Raw genomic sequence first — 14,395 nt, forward strand, 5'->3', positions numbered from 1 at the left:
AGCAAGCCGTAAATGCCGGCCACTTCTTACCTCCTGCATGTAATTTTTTTCTTTTTCTTTTGCATGTGTTTCTAACCCACTCCAAACAACAGCTTCCGCTACTTTGAAGCAACCACTCACACTACACACCCCCGTCCCAAAGCCTCGTGTGTGCATCGAGCGTAGTCTTGGGGATGACACTACTCCCTCAGTTAGAAAGAGACCAATTCCGCCACCACGACAGATGTCTGACAGCAGCAACGTACAGGGAGAAAGACATAAACAAACTGCAAAGGAAGAGAAGAGTGACGGAGGGCAGAAGATGAAAGTGAAGAACGGCAGCACGGGTCGAACGTTCGGTGTGGGGACGACGATGCTGATGATGTCTCAATCTGGGACTGACTCCATCAGCAGTGGAAGTTGGGAGTGGCAATCACTAAGATCACAAAGCCCTGCAGATAATGGTCCAGATTCAGATGATGATCTGAGCATTGCTGATAAGGACATGGAGATTTTTGACATGATGACAGAAACATCTGAAGCTTCAGGCACGGTTCAGGCCAGAAATAAGACGAGAGGCAACACCTCCACTGTGAACCATCAAGTGATGGACTCATATGATGACAGCGAGTCACTTTCTCTCGCCAGTTCTGTGTTTGATTATGACTCGGAGCACGAAAGTTCTGAAGCGTCGTCTACGTTAAAATGCCCACCGCTTGAGAGACTGCTGAGAACCAAAGGGGAGAAGAGTTTTCATGCTTCTAAAGAGGTAAATCTCCACGACACTGATAGGAATGGACAACAAGGGAAGAACGTCGGTCCAAAAATTAGTGGAGGCAGCAGTGCCAGTGTCTGGAGCGTGGACGAGGTGCCGAGTAGGAACAACAGCATGGGACGATGGACCAATAGGAAGGCTCCAGCATCCAAGCAATCATTGGTGTTGGGATACAATTCAGGTGCATGCTTACTAACCGTCTCAAGTCTTGCCAAAACTCGGTGCAATTCGGGTTATGTCCTCGAACCGACTTTTCAGAAGTATGGTTACAGCTTTTCTAAAACTCTCGCCATTTTAAGAACGTGTTGGTACTATATGTAAGGCCACTGTTGTAATGGCAGCTAATATGGTTTAACATGTTGAATATGGAGTGCTTAAAACAGTAAGCCACAGGGTGTCTCAAAAATGTTTACAGGAACCTTAAATTGTAAATTTTAGTTTGGAGAGCAAAATGAAATTGTTCACATGAAGAATTTTGATGATGCGTCACATGATTGGACCCTTAAATTTGTACTTCGTGTAACACTGTATGGCGTAGTTAGTATTTAACTGTTATGTAGTGTTGATTGCTCTCTGAAGTGGTACTGAGTTTTGGCATGCTACTAATATATTTAATTTCATTATGCTGAATAATATTTTGGCTGCTTTATATCTAATTTTTATGAAACTCCGTTAAGTCATTAAAACTTCCTGATCTGTCTTTATAAATGAAAATTATATGTACATGTATTACATTGTGCAAAAGCAAGGGTCGTTCTGCTTAGCACCTGAATAGAGTTTATATGATTTCCATTCAGTTCACAATAGAGGCTAGTAAAAGATTCTTCTCGTCTCAGTTTTGGCAAGAACCTGATTTCTTCGATATGTCACAGTCAGTTGTAGAATAGTCTTAACATGAATAACTTTGAGCATAGCAGCGACTTATTTCTAGTTAGTAGTTAAAATACGAAAAGTGTTGAAAATTAATCCAATCAACCCTGGCATTGTAAGCATTTTAATCATGGTTCATGCTGCAGGGTGGCCGCGTGGTCGCTGAGTCCATGGGTTCGAATCCCACTCAAGCTATGGATGTTTGTCCGCGTTTTTCTGTGTCGTGCTGTCCTGTGTACAGGTAGAGGCCTTGCGACGGGCCGATCCCTCGTCCAAGGAGTCCTACCAAAATGTCTATAGATCAAGCCAACGAAAAGTTGGGACCCGCAGTGCTCAGGCACTTGAAGAACGAGTCGTCCAAGTATCATGCTGCAGAGTTAAAGTCCACACAGGAATATCCACTGTCCAAACTCTTGACATTTTTTCCTTTGTGATTCTTTTCTCCAAGAAGAAACTATTATGTCGTGCCATCCACAAAACTGTCGTTTCACACCAGAGCTGTAGACAGAGAAGAAGCGTGTGCTGTTGCAGGTGTGTGATGGTTTTCATGTTATTACAGGAGTAATTCTGTTGCTTCCTGATTTACAAGTTGTCTCTGTGTGCCGAACAGACGCTGAGACCGGGGATCCTATTGACCAGGTGGTGGAAGCTTTCAGCAGCGTGACAGCGGAATTGGAGGCTGCCATAAAGCGGGATGAAGAGCTGGGTACTCAGCTGCCCCCACCTGCCCCCGCAGAAGATCTGACAGTGGACTGGGAGTATCTACTACCCGCGCCACCATCTGCTTTCAGAGACTCCGATTCTCCCACTTTTTCTGAGGGCAGAACAGTCTTGTTGGCAGATACACAGGTATGACAACGCTTTGGAATATCTTTTGGTATTCGTCTTAATTCACGTCATCCTGAATTATACTGTTTCTGAAAACCTACTCTATCATCAAAACATAACCTAACAAATGGGACCAAGTTCCAATAACGTAAATTAATGAACTGCTGCTTTCCAGGTCAAATTTGGTCCACAGGCAAGTGGATGGCTACTGCATTCGACCCCTACTTAGTATTGTAGAACATGCAATTTTCTAAATATGTTGCAATTTAGCAAGTGTGGAATTGCAGAAATTGAATTAGCGTTCTGTGCAGGTGTTCCAAGAGCCCTCGTCACCAGAACCTGAACCAGACTTTCGTCAGGGGCGTTCTGCCATCACGAAGCATAAAGACTCTCTTGATACACGCTTCAGCAGTCCATTGCATAGGAATGAGGTGACCCGGACGAATCCTTTGTTTGACCCAAACCAGTATGATGATGATGACCCAGGTGACAGCAACATTAATCCTTCTGCAGTATGTGAAGATGGCACAAAGAAGTTGAAGCATGACACAAAACACCTGTACCATACAGAGGCAACGCTTCACAAGCAGGACTCATCGGAGCTATTGCTGATGAAACCAGATTCCTCGAGAGACCAAAGCACAAGGAAGGGTGGGGAACTTTCCAATTTCACCATCACAACATACCAAAGACCTCATGACCCTGACGGATTATTTGGCAGAGACGGTGATAACAACGCGGCAGAACCTGTCCAACATTTGTCCACGGACACACGCAAGAAACCAACAACGGTGTTTCAACACAAGTACAGTTCTACTGATTCGCTAAACAGCAGCGGTGGAGTTGGCAGTGCCACAAGTGTATCGAGAACAAATTCTTTCAACAGTAATGACAGTAGCATGTTTAAGATCCCTGGTCCAGTTTCGACATCATCTGTCAAGCGGTCCACATCTTACATCTCCCTTGTTGCTAAACCTCCCTCTTTTCCTGGAAATGGTTTCCAGTCTGGCCGAACCTACGCTCCGTACTCAAACAGAACCAAATCTGTTGGTAATCTGGCAGTTGAGGCACAGTTGGATGCAGATGATGAGACGGCATACGAAAACTGGGGTCTCGGGAAGATGAGAAAATGTAGTGTTAGTCACGATCCATCAGAAAGTGTCCAAAAAGGAATCGAGTCGCAAACCACAGCAGAGAAGCAGAAGATGGCAAGAGGAACGGAGGTTGGACATGAGGAACAAAGAGGCTCACAGCAGCAGATAATAATAACAGAGGAGGAGCGTGCGCGGCTTTTGGCGTTACAGGAGCAGTTCCTTCAGTTGCAGGAGCAACTCCTTCAGAACTCAGGCCACATGCAACAGATATCACAAACTCACGCCCCTGCTGCAGACACTCCTCTGCAGTCACTACAGGTGAGGAACTCCTCAACTTGTGAACTTATTCTTAGGAACACGCATGGACTCCTTAAGCGTATGCTCCTGACCACCCCAGTTAACGTTCGAAACAACCGACAGATTTTCACAAAACCTAATGAAAATTTCATGCCGAATTATTCCATCCCCACCTTCATAAACTTACTATCAGCAATTGCAGCGAAGTTTAATTTACAGTATTATGTAATAAAGTGTCCGGTATTTCCTTTTAAGGCCATTCATAATTGCCTTATAGAATTCGTGATTCAAAACATGCGACTGCATTATGTCTGTCTCCTGGAAAATGGGGGAAGTACAAAAATAAACAGTCCTTAACAATCTGCTTTGTTACTCAGGTACTTAGAAGCATCCTGCCGCAGCTGAATCAAACAAAAATGTCTGGTTGTCAGGAAACCAGTCAGCAGCAGAACTCTGAAAACTCAGCTTTCCTCAGGTAATGTCAACATTTATGTGGGTCATACCCCACATATAACTTGTGATACGTAGTTTGTGTTTTAGTACATGCCAGAAACAAAGTACACAGCAGTACAAAACTAGAAATGTTCATGAGTGTATAATATCGAATAAATTAGGGTTATGACGCTGGCCATCTACTGGGAGGTCATGTCATCTAGATAATGTTAAAAACATTCATTTCATGCATCTTGTGCAATGAATTGCATGTAAATTGTATGAATTCTACTGGGAAGATATGAAGACACAAATACACATATTTTTGCAGATATCCTTAAAGTTTCAGAATCTACTCTCATGTTTGTAGACACTGCACAGATTACACACCACACACAATACAACGAATGTAGATTTGGTCATTCTCCCATTTCAGCCTCTCCATACTTCACCACAAACAGCTGCTTTAAAACTAATGCATCTTATCTATATCTTTTTCTATGGCCTCCTCAATTCCCCTCTTCCATTTGGTCCTCCATTAGGTCCGTCTGTCCAAGGCTTTGATCGAGGTTTCGAAACATCTTCCTTTTTACGGTGCAAGGTTGTTAGCCTTGCGACCAACCCCCAACCTGAAGGACCAGGGTACCTGTCTTAGTCTGACCTCTCCCCCTCGACCAATCTGGCTAGGGAGGCCCTACCAGTAGCTATGCTACCGCCAGCTTAGCTCTTGGGGTCACTGAGGTACTCAAGCCCCACCACCACGACAAGGTGCAGGTACCATTATCTTATCTATATTATAACTCTTTATTTGTTTCCAGATCTGAAACTCATCCCACGGAACTGGTTCCAAAAGGTGCAGAAGACTTTGTCAATAATCAGTCTGTCAAACTAACGACCTCTTCAACATTAAAACGGCAGAACAGCAATGAAAAGGAATCCAGTGATAACACTGGTGAAATGAAACGGTATACATATCGTGGTCCCCCAGCAATTAGTTTTGCTACATGGAGTGAACGGCCAAAGAGTCAAGTTAGCATTAAGATGGATCGTGACTACAGGATAGGCGTCGGTCAGGGCGGCCGAACAATTGAACACGGTGAAACTCCTTCTCGAACAGTAATGTCCGAGTCCAAGGACGATACCTCTGCAGTGAAAAGTAACCACCATACAGAAACATCACGCTTATCAGAATATGATGATAAAGAAGCAAATGCTCAAAACAAATCAAACAATAAAGTAACTAACTCACAAGCAACCAAAACCGATCCTGGCTCACTCACAATGAGACTAATTTCGCACACAACACCGTCTGGTTTCCGGAAACCTGTGACGGGAGGCAGCCAGAAGTTCATGTCTAGTTATGCTGCAGGAGAAGGACAACAGTCTTACACATCTGAAGCCAAAGAAGTAACAGGATCGTCAACAGTCGGTATGCAGGTCGGCAGTACTCAACAGAGCGATCCTTCACGAGTGCCAATTGTAAGAGCTGTTGAGCTCAAGAAGTCCTTCATCCAACAGCAGAATCCTCGTAACGTTCGCAGCTCAACGACAGAGTTGAACGGTGAAGAGAGCAGGGGGCTGTGTAGTACCAACATTGTGGACCAAAGAAACGGAACTGATAATCATAACGGAAGGAGTGACGCAGAGACATTTGCAGGTGTTAATTTCTTGGCGAAAAGATTTTCAAATGCAGGTTTATCACAGAATGGGCCTCACAGTTTACGCTCATCACGGCCTCTGTCTTCCTATGGAAAGGTTGAGACTGCGGACACCAAGGGACGAGATAACACAACTAATTTACCTTATAATGGGAACCTCTCTTACAAGAGTGTGAGTTCAACCAATCTGAATGCATTGAATGTAAATACACGTCAAGATGCCCAGCTCAGAGACAGAGATGCGACAGTCAATCGGAGGTACACTTCCGTCGTCGGAATTAACAATGATTCAGAGAGACCATCATCGAGTTTTCAAGAACTAGCCTCAGAGTCAAGCAGAGTGCAGTCACGGGTATCTGGCCCCTCTGTGGTCAGAGTGAACGGTATGACTGCTCCCAAACAACTGATGCCAGTTGTAAAAGGTTTCCAGTTTGCCTCCCCAGCAGCCAATAAAGATACATCTCCTCCTCTTGCTGCTAAAAGCTTAAAAAACTCAAATACAACGAATGCTCATAACCCCAAGGTTCATCGATCAGAATCAACTTCGGCCATCAGAACCTGGAAGACAGTTGATGTACCTGACCACACATCTGACACGAGTTTTGGTAGCATCAAGACGTACATGCGACGAAGTTCGAATGACACGCGACCAGAGCCAGTGGTGATGAAAGTTAAAACGGATACAGAATCAGAACCTCCTCTACCCCCTCCCTTGGCGGTATCCCTCCAGAAATCTACGTCACGACCTCGTCCGAGGACTCGACCGGGTCCTGAGCTCAACCCTCGAGACCAACTAATGGATGCAATTAGAAATTTTGGTGGTCGAGAAAACCTAAAACAGGTTCGTGATAAAAGGGACAGCTCCCTCAATATTGTGCTCATCCATTGAACAGCTGTGTGTGTGTCTGTAACTTCAGAGCTTACCCTTATACAAATGATATGCTTCACATGTCAGAGTTCCAAGTTAAAATGTACTGAACTACTAATCTGATTCTGAGTAAAATGCTACAAATTAGCTGCAAGGGTGTTTATCATGTTTATTGCCTAGACTCGGCCATTATGAAATTTGTCTCATGCTTCATTTCTGTTGAAAGGTGGGCCCATTTTAATGAATGAAACTTCCATAAACACACAAACTTGAGTGTTTAGTGAGATTCTTACTGAATCATGAACAAAACTAAATTTTATATCATATTTCTATGCAAAGTGACCTTGAAGTACAATGCAGATAAATACATTTTCTTCAGCTTTTGTAAAGTAGCTTCAACAAACTTTAACAAACCCTTGTTTCCTTTTTTTTTTTAGAGTGGTTGCAGCTGAAAATTGAAGACACACAGAATAGCAAGAGATTAAATAATCAAATTACTAACAATAATACTTTGAAAGCCAGTTAATTTAGTTTGTTAGAGACGATCGTTTTCATAGAGATTCTACTAGTCCGCCATTTAGAGTAGGCGACATGTCACAACATTCTAACTGCAGTCCGTCAAATGAAGACGCTGGTACATCTGTCTGAATGACCTGTTTCAGGCAACCAAATTTGTATTGTCTGTTTGGTAGACATTGTTCATTGTTTTCATTTCCAGAAACATGGCAGGTGGGATATGGTAATATATCATAAATACTTATTAGTCAATTCAATATACAAGAGGCAGTCAGAAAGTTCCCGGAATTGTGGTATAGCTCTGTAATGATAGGACATATGGCAACGCTTACCTAATCACCTTCAAAGTATGATCCTTGCGCACACACACACTTGCTCCATTGATCCTGCCATTGCTGGAAGCACCGGCAGAAGGCTTCGTTTGGAATATTCCGGCCGTCGCGTTTGATTTGATGTCCTCCATGGTTGTGAAACACGTCCTCTTGAGACCCATTTTCAGAGTAGGGAACAGCCAGAAGTCCCTCGGAGCGAGATCCGGAGAGTATGGTGGTTTGATGACGAATGCTTTTCTCGGTGAGAAATTGCTGCACAACCAGCGATGTGTCGAATGCGACGGCCAAACTCCGGAAGATTCCGAACGAAGCCTTCCGCCGGTGCTTCCAGCAATGGCAGGATCGATGGAGCAAGTGTATGTGCGCGAAAGTGTCGTACTTTGAAGGTGATTAGGTAAGCGTTGCCATGTCTTACCATTACAGAGCTATACCACAATTCCGGGAACTTTTTGACTGCCCTACGTATATCTGTTTTAAATCTGTCTATATATAATTTTCTCTAGAAAATTTCTTTTAATGCCTGTCTTGCTAACTCTTTAGTCAAATGTTCAGATTGGGTACCAATAATTTTTGTGAATTGCATGAGAAAAAGAAATTTAAATTTGTCTCAGCAGAAATAGACGGTCTGGCTGCATATCTGTGACAATGTCCAGCTCTGTTATAGTCAATTCATTACATTTGCTCGATTATTTTTTGTTGTGATACTGAATCTGACTGTGGGACAGACTGCGTTATTTATATACTTTTATGAAATTGAAATATGGTGTTCCAATGCTGTATCTTTACCATTTATAATTACTGCATAAACATTTAATTTTTATAACCACAGCAAACTGCAGGTTTTTGGGAGGGGGGGTTATAGGAATAATATGATACTGTTAAACTATAAAGGAAATATACAATGAATATAAATAATATTACAAAATATCCATAAATTTCCTTGTGTAACAATATGAATATATGAACTGTAGATAACATTTTCTGTTTTGTATTAGGGACTGTGTAATAGTACAGTGTGTCCACAAAGTCCCTTCAGGGTTTTGAAAAATTGTGGCGCGTAAACAAATTGAGCTAGCCACATGCGGTTTGCGGCAGATTACAGTGAAACTCAGGAAGTTTTTTACTGGCCTCAGTAGACCTCGATGTGGGCTCCCTTGGTAGCACGGATCGGCAGAGACACGGTCCAATGCCTTGGTCTCCACGTTCACCAGACATAACACCACTGGATTTTTCCTGTGGGGTTATGTCAAGAGCAATGTGTCCCGAACACCAGTCAATGGACTTGATGACCTGAAGACCCGTATCAGGAATGCGATCTCGGCTATTCCAGCGGACATGCTCCACAGAACATGGCAAGAGCTCGAATATCATCTGGATGTTCTCCGTGCTACCAAGGTCTACTGAGGTCAGTAAAAAAACTTCCAGAGTTTCACTGTAATCTGCCGCAAACCGCATGTGGCAAGCTCAATTTGTTTGTGCGCCACAATTTTTCAAAACGCCGAAGGGACCTTGTGGACACACTGTATTTCATGTGTGTATATACGTATTTGTGGGTGTAACATAACCTCAATAGCAAATACAAATCCAATATTACGGCTGTCACGCGTGTCGTAATAGCTCAACATATCATTCCATTGTACAGGAGTGTGAAGCCTCATTCAAGTACACTAATTTATTTGTGACCACAGAAGGAGCTGCCTTATAGATAAGGGACCAATAAAAACCCTAGGATCCGAGCGAGACCTCGTCTTTATACCGTATCATGCAAAGGTTTACTGCAATGTTCAGTCACTTTAAGAAATGAAGCTGTATGTTTATCACACTCTTGTATTTTGTTTCAATTGTAAACTTTGTATTAAAAGAGTTCTGTAAATGCACTGGCATTATTGATTCCATATCCCTTCTAACAACCATGTTCTAAATAATTATATCGCATCTTAATTAAACAGTGACATCACATGTTAAAAATGAAACATTCACCTATTTTCAGATCATGAGAGCAATGTATGCCCAAAGTTTGAATGTGAACTCACAGCTTAGCTGCTTTTGTTAAATTCTTATCGTAAATTACGTGGGACACCTTATTCGGCTGAATTATTGGGGTTTGATTCCTAGCAGGGCGAGACTCTTCTCTTTGCCACAATGTACATACTGGCTCTGGGTCCTGCCCCGCTGTACCAGTGGGAATCACGGCCCTTACCTCAGTAGTAAAATGCGCAGAGCTAGTACAAAGGTTAAAAATGCGTGCCATACCTTGTTCATTTTCCTTCCGTTGCTTGGTCTGTGGGTCCGACAGCTGCAGGAACATAATGAGATGACAAACAGATGTCGAAGACGCTGTAAAAGGCGAGAGAGTCCTGTAGCTTCTGATAATGACACTTGGAAATTTTGCAACAAATTCTACAGAGTGGGTGGGAAGTAAGTAGGCATTAAGTAATGGCTATGCATTGGAAATATAGAGGTTATAACCATTTCTCAATGCCTACTTACTTCCCACCCACCCTGTATAGTGTCATACAAACAAGACTCATTAATATGGCTAATAGTATCTCCTGGGAAATCCTTTATTTTGTTCCATTTTATAATTTTCTTTTGAAGTATTTTTGTTACACATCTCGATACAAAGACATGACTAAGGATACATTCATACTCACAAAATAAATACTTTTCTCAGTCTCAAGCGCACAAAGTTAATATTACAAGATGGAAACAACATTTAAGGTTTGCTTACAAGTAAACTACATAACAGATTTTATCTGAGTGAATCGACAATTCATTAGATGGCTTGCAAAGTACCACGCAGTGAACACATTTAGGGCATATAGTACAAGTAAAGCAAAGTGCATGATTAGTCGCAGAATTTGGCTTTGTGCTTTGAAAATCCACCCCAGACTAAAAGAAGACGACATCGAGCCCAAGTAACTTTGTGCAGGGTCTGAACTGCCCTGGATGTAATGATTAAGTCAGTTCCAGGAATTAAACCAAAGAAATTCAGTCCGATTTTAAGCATAATGACTGTTTCCCAAATGAGGGAAGGTTTGTAAAAATCATGGCCCCATTTCTTCCACCAATTCTGATTCACTTTACTACAGCGGCATCTGACTGCAGTCAAACATCTGTGCATTCTGTGAAATTTGACATTTTTGGACTGATACTAGGTCAAACAGCTAATGTTTCTGTACCTTCCTTTTTATCTGAAGGTGGAAGAAGATGAAGCTTCCGAAACGTACTTTTGTTCCTATTTTTAAGTCAGACAATGGACAAAGTTAAAAAAAAAAAAGCAACAACCTGATATGACCACCCACATTTTACAAGCAGTTTATGTTTCTTCCCTCTGATTAGCATGCATAATTGGGATTAGACCTGAAGTAAAGCAAAACAGAAAAGTATCTGACTACAGTTGCAAAAGGAAAAGTGTGTAGATAAATAAATGAGTAATATATTTATTTATTTCCGTCAATACACAAAATTGTAACATCGTAATAGCGATGATAAGCGCCAAATTTTAAAGTTTAGCTTTAATAACACCAATTTTAACAACTAAGTTTGTGTATTGACGGAAATAAATAAATATATTACTGAATTAAGCACAAACATGACGCATTTAAACTACAAAAATAAATAAATGAGTAAAAGATGGAATAGAGACAGAAAAAAGCAAATCTTACCTGATATCCCAGTACGTAAATCATCCACAAAGCAGGTGTACAAAAGCAGCAAACAAAGCATTCATGGAATCTAGGAATTATATTTTGTGGTGGGAGAGTCGTCACATGCCTTGGGATTATTACGTGGCATCTGAAAGCCATGAATTATTATGCACTAATTGAATGATATAACACGTCATAATTTTACACAATAACTCAAATTTCTCACAAAACAGAGTGGAATTTGCTGCTGTTCTGACTAATATCTTTAAAAAAAACTGTGGCATCTTTCAAACTGAGGAAATATTTTGTTATCTTGATGCCAAATTTTTAACGTTTGACATTTGTATATTTTTAAACATGTATTTTACTAAGTAACGAAGCCAGACAAATGTGAATTCAATGCCATTTGTTAACTTCCAATCCTGCCCTTGTCGGACACCGACATTTCACCACGAGAATATGTTAGTTTAAAACACGTAAAACAGATCTGTTAAATAGCAGTACCATATTTGGCCAATTTTAATGCATCTTTGAATATAATTCACATTCATCCCATTTATTTTCTCTGTCACAATGTTCAGTTATATTACCTCACTATTTTTACAAGACAGAAGAAAATGATGTCACTACATAACTACATTTTGGCAGCAGCTCGGGCGAAAAAAAAAATTAAAAATACAAAAATTTAACGCACAGTTTAATTCAGAAAGTATTTAGAGGAAGACCGTCATAAATTACCTTCAGCCAAATATGATACAATGTGAACAGTATTAGTACTATGGGCAGGAGAGGACAAGTTTAGGAACCCACATTTTATAAAATAGTCAAAATCAGACAAACAAATACCTCTCCAGCTGAGATGGCAACTCAGACAGTGATCAAACTATATATGACTGCTTCTGTACATCAAGTGAATTACTTGTCGGAGGTTTACACGTGACAGTCAACATAATAATTTGCACCATCCTAAGAAGTTTAAAATATTCTGCAGATCTTCGACTAAGCTTAAACTTAACTCACACGTGCCCGAAACTCACAGGGGCTTTGAGTAAGACGTTCTTCTGACATCATTTTATAGAGTTCTTCTATCGGAATTGTGCGTACCTCAAGATTAATATTCTGAAATTGCATTATATACATCGCAACATTACGGAAACAAAGCTATAAAATTTTGTCTCCTTGGAAACATAACTCGTGACTAGGGAAATGTCATGATCAAAATAGAGGCTCCTTTCCAGTTATTACTGAAAAGTTTTTTGTTTCCATGAAATCACTTCGTAACAAAAAACAACATTTGTACATGCTAGGATGGCATCAGTCATAGTTTATATTTTACGCATCACTTAAAGTTTGTTGCGTTTCAGAGTAAAACGCCCCTTCCTTCAGTATAATAAAAAAAGAGACTGCAGTTTGACTATTTACAGGAATGCTGAAGTCTTAAACACATTCTAACATGGAAACAGTGGAGTTGCTTGTGGTTTTAACAAACAGAAATTTCCTCCATTCAATCCTACTCTTATCTCCTGGAGGGGTGAGGGAGGGGGGGATGTGGAAAGAGATGATAGTGGTCTATTTTAAGGTACTGTTATGGAATCCACCAGGAGAGACTGATGAAAACAAAGCAAAACTTTGGCAAGGGTAATTGGTAATAAGGTAGGGCCTCCCTAGCCAGATTGGTCGAGGGAGAGAGGTCGGACTAAGACAGGTACCCTGGTCCTCCAGGTTGGGGGTTGGTCGCAAGGCTAACAACCTTGCCCCGTAAAAAGGAAGACATTTTGAAACCTCGATCATAGCCTCGGACAGACGGACCTAACAGAGGACGGAATGGAAGAGGAGAATTGAGGAGGCCATGGAGTGAATACGGACCGGAGAGCCATAGAAGAAGAAGAAGAACTGGTAATAAGATTGAATCCTGGACATATCTTAAATACAAATCTGTGGTGTTACGCTGTTATCATCCTACTTGGCTGTAGACATTATTACAGACAAAGATACTGCATTTTGTTATCTCACAAACCAGTATTTCCTTTCAGAAACTGTAGTAAGTACAATATAATTAATCTTTGGTATCAATAATTTTGTTGCATTTAAAAAAATGTGAAAGTCTCTGCATTGAAATTCATGCTTTCTCTTCAAGTATCAAATGACTTTCCACATTGGTCCCTCATTGGTGAAGTTAAGACGTGTACACACCAGTCTGTATTTTTATAACTTCCTTTCTCACAAACCCCAAACAACTTCACACGCCCCAAACATGATTATTTCATATCCCATAGATGCGAAAAAGAGGCCGCAAGAAGTCGAAGTTTCAGAGCTTCATAAAATTTGTCACTGTGTGGCAAATGTACACACTGCAAGTCTTAATGAGATAAATGAATTTAACACAAAATTTAAAACAAACTTCAGTGCGATAATGATGAAAATTGGAAAGATGCCTCCACAACTGTGATATAAAAAATAAAAGCCTGCACACAGGGTGCAAGGATAGCTTCTGATTTTAAAATGTTAATAGTAAATTTGTCTCTAAGAAGACGACTGCTCTGTCTAGTCTAACGGAAGTTCACCGATGTTTCAAAGCACTTGTTGCTTCCGTTAAGAGCTCTGAAACCACAGTTCAGTTGCAGTCCCTTAAGCGGCCCATCCACGTACGAGTCTGGCTCGCGAGTCCGGCTTGGCTCAGGTTCCATCGAGCCAAACTCGTTTGTGGGTGGGGTGTCACGAGCCGAGTCTGCTACGCACGTGAAATATATCCGAGCCCGGCTCACGAGTCAAGCTCGCCAAGCCAGACTCACAAGTCAGACTCGTACGTGGATGGGCCGTTTTAAATGCATGTACTGAGGGACACCAAAAAAGCTACCAAAAGCTACCATGATGAACAGTTCACCTTGCAGTGCATCTAGATGACATTATGGGCAGAAAGCAGAATTATTTGTGCCTTAGTGAAAAGTCTGGAGGACTTTTTGGCGTGGAACAGTGTCGGAATGTCAACCTCCAGAATGCAATCCGAAAATCCGGACTGTAGAATGCGTAGATGAATGGGTTAATGGCTGAATTTATCCAACCTAAAACATGGAAATAATGAATTAATGTCGAAGT

At 41.3% G+C, this 14,395-nt stretch overlaps 2 protein-coding genes across 19 annotated transcripts in view; one reads left to right on the forward strand and one right to left on the reverse strand.

Moving 5' to 3' along the window:
* LOC110830321 (uncharacterized) overlaps positions 1–9,526 on the forward strand; it is a 67,858-nt gene extending 58,332 nt beyond the window's left edge. For 5 of the 7 annotated variants that reach the window (XM_022065062.2, XM_022065063.2, XM_022065066.2 and 2 more), the window contains 5 exons: positions 93–935; positions 2,235–2,473; positions 2,764–3,864; positions 4,221–4,318; positions 5,094–9,526. In XM_022065062.2, the coding sequence (XP_021920754.2) occupies positions 93–935; positions 2,235–2,473; positions 2,764–3,864; positions 4,221–4,318; positions 5,094–6,822 (4,010 nt within the window). In that variant the 3' untranslated portion in view covers positions 6,823–9,526. The remainder of the gene's footprint in view (positions 1–92; positions 936–2,234; positions 2,474–2,763; positions 3,865–4,220; positions 4,319–5,093) is intronic. The other 2 variants (XM_022065064.2, XM_087341029.1) reach the window with 2 other exon arrangements.
* Positions 1–14,395, reverse strand: part of LOC110830336 (putative G protein-coupled receptor No18) — a 133,062-nt gene that overhangs the window by 3,086 nt on the left and 115,581 nt on the right. For 9 of the 12 annotated variants that reach the window (XR_015532756.1, XR_015532749.1, XR_015532747.1 and 6 more), the window contains 2 exons: positions 11,318–14,361; positions 9,903–9,986 (listed from right to left, as the gene is read on the reverse strand). Coding sequence is in view for 1 of the 12 variants with exons in the window: in XM_022065112.2 (XP_021920804.1) it covers positions 14,225–14,361 (137 nt within the window). In the remaining 11 variants the exon portion in view is untranslated. Of the gene's footprint in view, positions 1–9,902; positions 9,987–10,183; positions 14,362–14,395 lie in introns of those variants that run through there. The other 3 variants (XR_015532753.1, XR_015532754.1, XM_022065112.2) reach the window with 3 other exon arrangements.

Source organism: Zootermopsis nevadensis, unplaced genomic scaffold (assembly GCF_977971745.1).
Source record: "Zootermopsis nevadensis isolate Lab colony 2312 unplaced genomic scaffold, Znev_1.0 Znev_ptg000061l, whole genome shotgun sequence".
Lineage (NCBI taxonomy): Eukaryota > Metazoa > Arthropoda > Insecta > Blattodea > Termopsidae > Zootermopsis > Zootermopsis nevadensis.